We start from the raw sequence: 12,584 nt of genomic DNA, 5'->3' as shown, positions 1-12,584 counted from the left end.
AAATCCTTCAAACCCCTCTATCTGTGAGTAGAGTAGGGTGCTTGCTGAACGCATTCAATCAGGGCAGAAGGTGAAATGAGGGCTCTAGGTGGTTCCAGTTGTCCAGTCCTGATCCTTTACCGTATTTAAGCCTCCTGGAACGGATGGTCCCCGAGGGCTGTGCTGTCCTGTCACTAGTGAATTCCAAGTCTCTACTACAATGCTGGCAGACAAGTGGGTACCAATGCATAGTCTCTATGGGGTGCATGAATGGGTGCTACCAGAAAGACGGGCATACTCTCATCTTTGAGGATGGACGGGAGTGTCCCTTTTTTCTGGTAACAACTTGATTTTAAGAAAATTGTGAGAACACTTTTCTCAGCTGGCTCATTGAACTGTTTGTTTATTAAAAGATGATTTAATCGTGTGTGTGTGTGTGTGTGTGTTGGGCGGGGTGGGTGCATGCCACAGCACCTGTGTGTGGAAGTCAGACAACTTTCCCAGAGTTGGTTCCCTCCTCTCATTCCAGGGACAGAAGTCAGGTTGCCAAGCTTGGCACTAAGGACCTCTTGCAGCTAAGCCCTCTCTCGCTGGCTCAGTGTGTCTGATTTCTGTCTTGGTACACTTCCGCTAAGAATTCTGTCAGTCTTCCTTCCTGACACCCCCACCACTCCTTCCTCACCCACCTCCAGTGAACAGACCCAGGTGGCTCTTCCCTGAAGGCTAACTGTTACCTGCAGAAGCACAGGGCCCTTTCTAATAGATTTTTATGAAGCTGATTGATCTTAGGAAAACACTGATTCTTTTTTCCCCTCTGCACATCCCACCCCACAAACATATCTTGTAGATTTTTCTACATGCCCCTCCCTTAAACAAACAAAAATCGGAAACCCAACTCTGTTGAAGACTGAAGTGCAGACTGTCTATCCCTGTCACAGACCGGAAGCCCAAACAAGGCTAAACCCTTGCCTCGTTACAACCTTCCATATTCCGAATTCAGCATTTGCATATTCTTACATCATGCACTCAGGCTGAGTGTGAGTAGGGATACCGTGTTTTATATGAACATTTATCCCAGTGCCCTGGCAAGGGGCTGACTTCATTGGAATACTTTACGGCTTAATCCATCAGAATGATTTATAACTCTTTTTGTCTAGGCATTTATGCTAATAAATTTAACAGATTCCTCAGTACTGCCTGGTCCTTCTATTCTTCAGGGAGTCAAGGTGAGAGAAAAATAAAAGAGCACATTACAAACGGGAAGAAGAAATTGTTCTACTGGATTTAGAACTCAAATAAAACTACAACACAAATAAAATCTCTGATTAAAGTTAAGCTGAAGAAAAGGCCATGGAGGGAGGGAAGAAGAGAGAGGGAGAGAGGGGGGAGAGGGAGAGAGAGAGTTCACGTGCAGTTCTGCAATTAAGCTACTTATCAGAGGGAAATCACAATGTAATATTTAGATTTACCAAGCTAATATTCTGAGGAATAAAAGAGACAGAGTATAGCCAGGAGTGAAGGGGACGAGACGAAATCCTGCCTATAAAGAATAGGTTAAAATCGCAGAAACAAGTACTTTGAAAGAATTTTCTCAGATTGAAAGATTTTAAGTCTTTCTTTAAAAACAGGTGCCGAATAAGTTGGCTGCTTCTTCTTCTTCTTCTTCTTCTTCTTCTTCTTCTTCTTCTTCTTCTTCTTCTTCTTCTTCTTCTTCTTCTTCTTCTTCTTCTCCTTCTCCTTCTCCTTCTCCTTCTCCTTCTCCTTCTCCTTCTCCTTCTCCTCCTCCTCCTCCTTCTTCTCCTCCTCCTCCACCTCCTCCTCCACCTCCTCCTCCTCTTCCTCTTCTTCTTCTTCCTCTCCTTTCCCCCCCCCCACTTCTTCCCATTGCTTGCAAAGTTGAATCTGGGGTCAGGAGTTCTAATTGTAACCTCAGACTGGAATTCCAGATGGTGCGCTCTGCACTGGAAGCACCTCTCAGTTCATCAATTTCATGGGCTTGCATATCTGCTCTGGCCACGGCCTGGTCTCCATCCCCACTGTGGCATTAATGCAGAACAAATTGAGACATATCCTCTATATAATTAGTTCCAGAATTTAAAAAGATTTACGGGATAATAATAGAGGCAGCGCTGCTGAATCCTTTCATTGGGGGCTCTTTGGAAGCTGGGGAACCGGTGGCGTCAAAACACTTTGGATTTAGGCACCACGAACTGGGGGAAAGGGCAAATTTTGCATCTCGCACCAGGCAGCGCTAGGCGGTTCTAGCCCCTTAACCAATCCAGGGAGGAGAGTTCAAAGCCCAGATGTGAGGTTGGTTAAAAAAAAAAAAAGTAAATAAAGAATCGAGACAATTTTCAAGTGAAAGAAGCCTAAGGGTGGGTTGTGTCACAAAAGGCCCTGCGATGTTTACGTTTTTCTTTTATTTGCAAAATGAAGCTATGGTTTTTGCCAACTATGCCAGTCTGGAAACTGCGCTCTAGGCGCCTTCCCCGCAGCCCTAAACAGACTGCTGTCTTAGAAACGCCAGGAAAGAGAGCGCTGCTGTCCTGCTCTTGGGGCTCAGGACACTCGGCCCAAGGGCAGCGGCTAAGATGATTAGTAGCTTGGAGGTCGGGCCACCCTCACGCCATTCTCTGGCCCTGGGTGAGGGCAGGCGGCTTCAGCCGTTGACGGATCCCAGGGCTTCGGCTGTTTATTCAATTGTCAACAGCCGCCGAGTGACCAGCCGGATCGCGGCCCTGGCGTGCGCGCTAGTCCCTGGGGCCACAGCAGCGGCCAGGCTCTGAACTCAGCCAGACGCAGTTGACAGCCCTGGGGGTGAAAGATCTTGGCTCACCACCTCACCTAGATGCGATGTTTTAATCTTGTCATAATTATGCGCCGTCTAAGACGAGATGGGTACACTTTGTCCACGATTGAAGTCACATAGACTGCTAAAGTCTCTCTTGTCTTCCATAGTCCAACAGAACTAAGGAAGCAGAGACAGTGGTTTAAACCACCCCTGAACGAATCGGATTTTGAAAGTTCTGGTTTTGCTTAAGCTTGACCAAAAATCTTTGTATACGTCTTTGAACAAAATCAGTCTCAAAGCCCAGCGGTTTTTAGAGCAAATAGAACACTACCTTCCTATATGATTCATCTACAACCCCGAAAGGTGGGTCGCTACAGCTGTCAATATTTTCTCCTTTGACCACCAATAAGGAAATGGAGGCTCAAAAAATATTACAGAACTCATGTGGGCCCATGAAACTGTTGGTTACGGGTGACAGTGAGATCGCATTCTCCAAGACACCAATCCTTGCTCCACGCCACAGCAGCTTGCTTTTCCTACCTCGGTTGTGCCTCCGTTTCCTCAGCGGCTTGAGTTGAATCGCAGGCTTTACCTAAGGACAGACAGTTCAGAACGCGATCCTCCCCAGGCCCGAGTCTTTGCGCCATTGTGGTCCTAAAGAAAGATCATAGGAAGCTCGTAGTTCTCCGGGCCCTTCATTTTTCTGGAACCCCGGTCGGCCTCAGATGAAGGAGGTTCAGGGTGGGTAGCAGGTGCGACACCCCCTGGCCAGGCTGTCTGTAGATCTCACAGTCAGCGCAGGTCACCCAAGCCTATGTAATATGGCATCTGTTGGGGAAACCTCAGGACTCCGGTAAAAAACGGTTACCTAGGGGAGAAAGATGGAATGTGGGAGGAATGGGATCTCCTAGGACCCAAAGGTTTGCTAGTGTCAGAGTACAGGCTTACTGGGTGCTTGGGCTTCTAGACATGGGGGTGGGCGAGGGTATCACAGGTGTGTCCAATCTAACCAGAGGGCCTCCACCTGCGATGCAGCAGCGTCCCATTCCCTCTCGGTTGGGAACTTTCCACCGCTTTCATGCTGGGAGAAGTTAGGGCGAGAGAGTACCCTAGGGTTGAAATGAAGAATTAATCGTACATCGCCTGGGTTCTCTCTCAAAAATTTTGGGAAAAAGAATGACAGAGGAGCTCAAAAAACTTTCCGCGGGTCTGTATCTGTATGCCACTTCTTTCTCAACAACCCACTCCCAGGCACAACGGAAAATTTAAACAGGGATGCAGAGGTGTGTCCTTTCTTATTCCCGAGCTCACATCGAATGGCCTCTCTACACACCGCTTACATCCATACCTCCTCCCCGCGAAAATCTGCAGGCGACTAAAAGAGAAAACTAGCTCAGTTTCCCTTTGGTAATGAAACTCCAGCTCTTCGCGAAGGGCTTCCATTTCCTAGGAGTTCAAGTTAAGGAAAAACGACTTTGAAGTAGAAATAAGAGGCCAGGAGAAGGGGAAGGGGGCAGGGGAGTGGGGTGGCAGGGTCAGCTTGACTTGGGGAGTTTTGTGGCAAAGGGTCTGTCTCCGCCAAAAAGAACTATGGTCCTGCGCCCTGTTATACGTTTAGGCAAAGAGAATGGAAGAGAGGGCAGGATGTAGGGAGAAGCTGGTTTTGAGGGCCCTGCATTTCTTTAAAAGAAGAAAAAGACGACGAAGACGGAGGAAGAGGAAGAAGAAAAAGAAGAAGGGAGCTTCTGATCTACCACAAATCAGTGAAAATTCTTAAAGCAGCTTGCGCGGGGTTTACCACGGTGAAAGTGAAGGGGTAGCAACGGATAAAGGATAACGTAGCACTTTATCTTCCCTTGGGATCTTCTTTATCTATACAGATTGTGCAACCTCAAGAGGGGTGGGTCATTGCATACGGCAATACTTTCTGAGCCCACGGACACTCCGGGTTCCAAATCATAATTCCCGGCGATTCTGGATTTATGAATCTATGCGAATTAAAACCAACGTGCAGCAATTGGAGAATACACTAAGACCATTGAAACGCTAGATTTCTTCGTATTCGTGGTCAGCATCCTTGAGTTCTGCTTAGTAGGTTTTGTTGGAAAGTTTCGAGCCTCGCCCTTATTCCGGGAGCCCAAGTACAGCCAGCCGCTTCCCGCCCCTCACTTGGCAGTTCCAGACCGAGCCATGCCGGTGCCTCCAAGACTCCCGGAGTCTGCCTGAAACCCACTTCACTCAGCGACCCACGGGCTTCTCCTTGTTCACAGGTTGTCTCCCACCCCACAGATGCCACTATTTTAGAAGACCTGAAGCAATCCAAACTAACCCCCAAACACCTGTTCTAAGGCACGGGAGTCCCAAATGGCTACAAGGTGGAGGGAAGGGTTGTTTCGGAGAAGCCATTCTCTGGGAATTCTCTCAGTGGTGCGAACACTCCATAGCCACAGGCCAGCAGAGCGTTCCCAACTGGTTTGTAGCCCCTGATCAATCACCGCAGGTCGGTAATGGATCCCTCAAGCCTTGCTTGGCCAAGTAGCTTTGGATCACACTCTCCCTGTTGGTTTCCTGGCCACAGCCTGTCCGTTCCCATTCCTTCACAACGTGGCCCCAGGGCATTCGCACCAGAATCCGAGCTGGTTCTCGGCATTTCTGCAAGAACACCACCACAGAAAAACAAACAACAACAAAAACCAACTGCAGTTTCCCCCAGTTGCTATAAGGTCTATCAGCTACTCCTTGCTGGAAAGGGCGGGTAAGTGCCGTCTACGCAGACTTTCGGCAGACAGCAACCGCCTTCCGGGTTCCAACCTCACCAAAGAATTAATTACCAGACAACTGAAACCGTCCTGCTTGTCACGACTGACGTCACACTTCACAATTACCATCCCGAACAATTTCACCTTGAATCTCAACCTTTGAACCCATAGGAACCGACCTTCTAAAGTGACCCCGAGGTTAGGCTCCAGGGTTCTGGACGTGGGCGGGCACAAGACTCAAAGTTGGTACATCCTCCTCAGAACCCAGGAGAGATCTCTGGGACCTCTGGTTCCCGCCCTCTTGGAGCCCACCTGCCCCTCCCTCCACCCCACCCTCTCTGAATTACAACCCCGTCTCTACTCCCACCTCGAACCGACGCGTCCAGGGGGACACACTGCTTACCTAGAACGCCTTGCCTTAAAGCGCCCACACTCGGGAAGGCCAGCTGGGAAGGCAAGGGGAGGTTTACTACACAGGCCAGCTGAGAGCACGTGGTGGGCTAGAGAGGAGGGTGTCTCTGAGATGAACGCTCCCTCGGGCCCGCCCCACACCCCCGCTACGAGTACCCCGGACGAGTAGCGTGCTGCCGGGGCAGGCTAGGGCTGCTGTGTGAATGGAGCGGCCGAGCATCCTGGCTCCTCCTCCTTCCCCCGCTGCCGGCCCCTCTTATTTGAGCTTTGGGAAGCTGGGGGCAGCCAGGCAGCTGGGGTAAGGAGTTCAAGGCAGCGCCCACACCCGGGGGGCTCTCCACAACCGGATCGCCTGCCTGTTCCCCCTTTCCCTTTCCCGCCCTCCCTCCCACCCACTCATTCACCCACCCACCCAGAGCGAGGACGGCAGCCCTGGAACCCGGGCCAGCCGCCTCCTCGCCGCGATCCTGGACTTCCTCCTGTCGCAGGAGTCGGCTTCCACGTGTGTCCCGGAGCCGGCGTCTCAGCACACGCTCCTCCGAGAGCCCGGGTGTCTTCAGCAGCAGGAGCAGCCGGGGAATCGAGGCCCCCGCAGCACCTGGGCCAAGTCCAGTGCCCAAAGCCCGCAGAATCGTAGGAGCGGAGGGCCGTCAGGGTCCGAACCGCAGCTGATGGGTTCCGACGTGCGGGACCTGAACGCGCTCCTGCCCGCGGTGTCCTCGCTGGGCAGCGGCGGCGGCTGCGGGCTCCCTGTGAGCAGCGCTGCTCAGTGGGCGCCGGTGCTGGACTTCGCGCCTCCGGGTGCTTCGGCTTACGGATCTCTGGGCGGTCCCGCGCCTCCGCCCGCTCCGCCGCCACCTCCGCCGCCACCCCACTCCTTCATCAAACAGGAGCCCAGCTGGGGCGGCGCCGAGCCTCATGAGGAGCAATGTCTGAGCGCCTTCACTTTGCACTTCTCTGGCCAGTTCACCGGTACAGCCGGGGCCTGTCGCTACGGACCCTTCGGTCCTCCTCCGCCCAGCCAGGCGTCCTCCGGCCAGGCCAGGATGTTCCCCAATGCGCCCTACCTGCCCAGCTGCCTGGAGAGCCAGCCCACTATCCGCAACCAAGGTAAGGAGTCCGGACAGCCCGCCCTGCACGCACTGCCGCCGCCTGGAGTCCTAGTCCTAGGCGGCTTCTCCTCTCCGCTGTTACTTCCTGATCCCAACTGCCTTCCCAAGGAGTCAAAGTAATGGGTGCCTGGACAGGGGAGCGTGGACTCTGTGAAGTGCTAACACACACACACACAGCTGAACATGACTCCAGAGTCCGATAGTTCGCAGTACCCGGGAGGACATCTAGGGTCCCAGGGTGCCTGAAAGATTCCGGAATTCCACGGGAAGAGCTAAGAGGGGATTGGTTGTAGCATGTGGATCTATATTGGGGAAATGTCTGGTGCCTCACTAAATTATCACCAGGCACCGGCCCTTTTAGACGTCTAGGGCAGACGGACTTAGAAGACACTGGAGTCAGATCAGCTCTTAGGGATCCCCTTGTGATGCCTCTGACAGGCCCAAATCGAAGAACCTCTAGTTTTCTATATGCGCTGGCTCACTTTAGGCCCGCCAAAGGCAGAAGGGAGCTTTGGAATTAGGGTTTAACATTTGAGGGACCATGTCAGCACTATAGGAATTTCTCCAGGCCACACAAAGTCACGGGCCACGCAGGCGGCGGGAATGGAAGAAAGCCTGGCTGGTCCGACTCCAAGCGATAAGGAACCAAATCCGTGGAGAGTCTAGGAAAAGGTGGTGGCCTTCTTCCTTTTGTGCTCCTCAGATGTTCCTAATCTCTGTCTCTCTCTCTCTCTGTCTCTCTCTCTCTCTCTCTCTCTCACACACACACACACACACTAGGTTGGGGAAGGTTCGTAAGACTTGGGACACTGGAACAAGAGCAAGTGTATTGGCGATCTTGAGCCTATGTACAAGGGACCTTGTTTGCAATAGTCTATTTTCTAACTCTGGAAGGCTCCCCCACACCTCTCCTTCGTTTAGCACCCTGGAGGAGCCATGGCTGCTGAGCCACTGTACTTTTCTTCGTTTGTTCTTATTTGATTTCTGTTGGGAATCTAATTTGGTTTGATTAAATGTTTTGGGAAAACATTTACTAACGCAGAGGCAGATGCTTTTCTCGAACCAGCAATTCTGCTGTCCTTGGTCTGGGTGTTTCTGAAATGTGTGGGGAGGGGAAAGCAGGGCCGGTACTTCTTGCGGGAGGTGCGGGAGGATTCTCCGGGCCTTCTGAACCCATCCTGGAGCACCTCGGCCACCCGAAGCTCTAGCGAAACCGAAACCACTGAAGAATTGGAGCTCCTGAATTCAAGGAGCCACCTGGAGCGAACTTAGGGAGTCCCTTCCTTCTAGATCTTTCATGAATGAAATTGACATATTGTACAAGTCAGTTGGAAACACTCGGTGTCTTTGCCGAGACTCTCAGACCCTCGCCATCACTTTCTAGAAGGCAGGTGTTACCGTTGGCACACCTCCAGGTCAGTTTGCCGATCGTCTAAGAGGAGAGCTGACATGGGTTAGGCCGGAAAGTTATACGCCAAACACAAGGATGCCTGATGGGGCTCTAAATACAGAACACACAGCCCACCCAAGGCTCCCCTGGGTCAGAAACTGTGCCACTGTCAGGCGTGTGTACGACTTCAGTGAGCATGCTTGTTTGGAGGGACTCTCTGACCTATTGCTTTGGGGAGCAAATACTAATATGCCACCATCTTTTTCAGTCCTTCTAGGCATTGCTGCTTTGAGTGTAGGGGAGGGGGGACGCGTGCTTAGCATTCTGCACTGCAAGTCCAGTAGAAGACCACAGTAGAAGGTGGGTGGGACTCAGAATTTAAAGCCCAAGGGCATTACCATTAGTCTTGGGGGGGTGGGTGTCTAGATTCTTCTGGAGTAGACCCTTCTGGCTGCTACTGAAGAAAGATCTGAGGAGCTGAAGCCCAGGACCAGCAGGTGAAGCCTCCCCACCAAGCTCCGCTGGGCTCTTCTCAAATCGAACAAGAAAAGGCTGCTGGTGGGGATGTCTTCAGGGTAGGGTCATAACCTGGAAGCAGGTTCCTGTCAGGAAACTCACCTTTTTCTGTTCTAGTTAAAGCAAGTGGGTTGTACAGGTACAGTCTCCCTCAGCTGCTGCTAGGAGCTGAAGTGGGGAAACTGTGAAGCAGATATCCCCTCCCCCCATTCCTGCCCCAACTCCTGCTGTCTACTAGAGCAGACCCTTGAGGTCCGAAGTCCGAGATTCTTTGAATATTCATTACTTTTACTTTTAGAGTTCCTATGAATCATTTCAACAATGCGGTGTTTAGTTTGGGGTTTTGATTAGGAGGTGCCAGCTGTTCCTGGGAAATGTGAGAATGACATCAGCGTGCTTTGCTCAGACGCCAATGGCGCCACTGCGAAGAACTCATACTGTCTCTGCTTACCTGTGCGCAAGCAAACCCCGGGAGCACAACTATGGCGCTCCTTCATCCCTTCCTCAATTTCATAAGAACACCCCCCATTTCTTATAAAGCCGTTGTCCTAATCGTCTAAACAATTGAGCAAACACCAAAACCTTACTTTTTGACAGCTAAGGGCTACAGACACCTTAACAAGAAGTGCATAGCCTGGGAGCGAAGGAAGGAACCTTTTAGAACTTTACGACGAAATCCAGGCACTAGGAGATTAGACTCAAGAGGCCTCTTAGGTCTTGGCAGAGCTAGGACTTGAACCCACATTTTTTTCTCTCCTGTTTTCTCCCAGAAATTTTGGCTCGTGGTTGAAATGGATTTTCTCTGCCCAGTTGAACAGGCTCTGACAAATTATGAGCGTGAGATGGTTGGAAAGTCTGTCAGGACCGAGAAGTGAGGACAAGGATTTTCCTAGTCTGGACACAATGGGGGCTTGTCAGTCAGTTTCTGACCCCTACCCCGCCCCCAGGCCCGCTAGTGCTCACTTCAGGGTGAGCCTAGGCCCAGGGGATCACTGCCCTTCCGAAGCTCACCGGACCAGCTGTGATGGGGCCAAAAGCGCCCCCCTCCGGTCACATCAAAGACAGTAGTTGGGTGGGAGTGAGGACTCCATCTATCCCGTGGCAGCTTCGTTCCCCCCCCCCCAACACCTTCTAGGCTTATCCCGCTATAGAATCTCCCCCTGAGCTTCTCAGGGCCAGGCTGTTCCGGGTTCCTCCGCAGTAGAGGCAGGGGAGGAGAGCTCAGGGCGCTACTCTCCTTCCCGCGATGTCAAGGTTGCTCTCCCCTCCCTGGTCCAGACCAAACGTGGGAAAGTGGATACCTTGGCTTCGAGGGCCTCTCCCTCCAAGGCTTGGACAAGAACCCTTTGAATAGTCTTGATACTTCTCAGAGTCAGCAGTCTCTCCCCGGCCCCCACTCCCGCCCTCTTCGAGCTGGGCTCAGCTCAGTCCGGGTACAGAGGGTTCCTAATCAGCCCCGGTTCCGATAAGCTTCTAATTAAAAGAGCTCTCCCTCGGACGGTCCCACCGCTTTCACCGCTGCCCCTCCCAGGAGCCCCGGAGCCCCGGAGCCCCGGGGGAGGGGCTCAAGGTTGCTGTTGCCCGCCGAGGTCTGTGGGTCCCAACTACGACTAGGCGGGTAGGGAGCCTTGCCGGACGCCCGCATTCTCAAGTCGGAGTTCGGGAGCCGGAGCCGAGGTCCCCAGCGTGGGAGCTGCAGCCTGGCCCCAGCTGCTCTCGCTACCAGCGGTTGAGCCTCAGATTGTGCGTGACTTAGGTCTTTGGCTGCTCCGTTCAGAAATGGAGAAGGGTTCGTTTAGAGAACTTTCTTTATTGTTACCTCCTCCCTCGCCCTTTTTTTTTGTTGTTGTTTTGTTTTTGTTTAAGCCCTTTTTTCACAGACTCCTCATTTCTCTGGGAAAACTCGGGTGGGTGCCTAGACCCGTATTTCGTTTGTAAGCTTTAGGCCTCAAGTGGGGCCAGGCCTTCTCTTTCGAAAGGAAGTCTCTGGAAGGCCAAATGTACTTATTGATCCACGCCCAAGAGCTATTATCGTTGGGGATTATCTTTCTCCACTTCACAGGAAGAAAAATGAGGCACTCTGGGCTCACCCAGGTTGAGAAGCAGGCTGATTCCTCATTCGCTAACCAGAGCTCTGGGGCACTCAAGACTTCCTTCCCAGGCCCTGTAACTCGGCAATTCCCATGGTGCCTCATTCCCTTCACTGTGTACACCTCAACCTGGACTGTGTTTGTTTACTGCTCTGGAGTGATCCCGATAGAAGCTCGGGTTTTCCTTTGGGTAGTGTGTGAAGTTGGAGATAACCGCCCTCCTGTCTCTGTACTGAGTGAATTATCTCGGCGACCTCTTATAGAAGAGCCTTGGTCAACTGTGCACTGTGCGAGAGTGGGAACTTGGCTTTACCTTGATCCTAAGAGCTTTTGGGTTTTAGAGACTGCGCAGTAGGGAGCCAGTTTTAGTCTCTTCTGCCAGTCCGGGCTCCCTCTACCAAGCTTCACCACAGGAGGGGGAGGCCCCACCCACATAAAGTCCCTGGGAGGATTCTTAGGATGCCCCGTCTTGCACTAACTTGAGCTTTGACAAAAACAGGTGGAATGTGTGTTTATAGAAATCTAGCAACAATATCACACAAGATTAAGATTTCCAAAACTCCATACATATTGCTTTTCATCCACTTGAGTGATAGGAAAGAGCACCGGCCTCTGTTTCTAAGAAAGAAAACTGAGGCAAGCAACTGAGCTACTGCTACTCAGGGACAGATAAGGGAAGTTAAAAGAAGTCGGTCCTCCGGTCTGGTCTGTAGGGCCAGAAGGTTAGTCTGTACTACAGTGGGGCCTCAGGTGGGCGTGGGAGGGGGAAAGGACTGCGGAGATCCTTTCTTTCCACTGCTACAAGCTTTCCTAAAGGCTTTGGGTGTCTCGGTGTCAGCCTGTGTTTCCCAGAGAGGTAACGCGTCCTGGTAATTACTCTCAGCGTTTAAAGCGCAGACCGTTGAACTGCCTTCGAGTAATTAATGAAAGTTGGTGCTCGGGTTCTGATTTACAGCCCTGAGTCAAAGCGGGGTCAGCGCAGGAAACTCAGTCCTCTGGGCCGAGTGGCCCCTGCGCGAGCGACACGACGGCGTTTGTTTGTTTTTCAGAAAGACAACTTCTCCGCCAGGCGGGCGACGGTTTTTGCACCTAACTTGCTGGTTGCTCTCTTCATTGCTGGATAGAGCCTAATTGAGGCGCAGAAGAGTTGGGGAGCTTGAGATTTTAGTTGGGAAAAGGGGTGGGATAAGGTTACACCACAGAGTTTGGTCCCTGCTTCAGGACTGAAGTCCTAGACGGAGGGGTGGGAACTTTTTACTGCGAATTCTGGAATCAGGTACCCGCTGCCAAAGTCGCACCAAAGCTCCTGCCTTTTCAGGAGCCTGACTGTCTCTGTGTTTCTTTCTGCCGGTTCTCAGGATACAGCACAGTCACTTTCGACGGGGCGCCCAGCTATGGCCACACGCCCTCGCACCACGCAGCGCAGTTTCCCAACCATTCCTTCAAACACGAGGACCCCATGAGCCAGCAGGGCTCTCTGGGTAAGTGGATGGGAAAGATGCGGGTCTTTACCCGCTGCCTTCATCTTTTTCACCC

The 12,584-nt window shown here is 52.0% G+C and overlaps 1 protein-coding gene across 1 annotated transcript in view; it reads left to right on the top strand.

Annotated features, from left to right (window-relative positions):
- Positions 1 to 6,052: 6,052 nt before the first annotated feature.
- The window catches only part of Wt1 (WT1 transcription factor), a 46,242-nt gene continuing 39,710 nt past the window's right edge, over positions 6,053 to 12,584 (top strand). Inside the window, exons 1-3 of the mRNA XM_057780196.1 lie at positions 6,053 to 6,092; positions 6,244 to 7,050; positions 12,407 to 12,529. Of these exons, the coding sequence (XP_057636179.1) occupies positions 6,053 to 6,092; positions 6,244 to 7,050; positions 12,407 to 12,529 (970 nt within the window). The remainder of the gene's footprint in view (positions 6,093 to 6,243; positions 7,051 to 12,406; positions 12,530 to 12,584) is intronic.

Source organism: Chionomys nivalis, chromosome 9 (genome assembly GCF_950005125.1).
Source record: "Chionomys nivalis chromosome 9, mChiNiv1.1, whole genome shotgun sequence".
Lineage (NCBI taxonomy): Eukaryota > Metazoa > Chordata > Mammalia > Rodentia > Cricetidae > Chionomys > Chionomys nivalis.
Note: the sequence above shows the minus strand (reverse complement) of the source record. Positions and strands in the feature narration are given on the sequence as shown.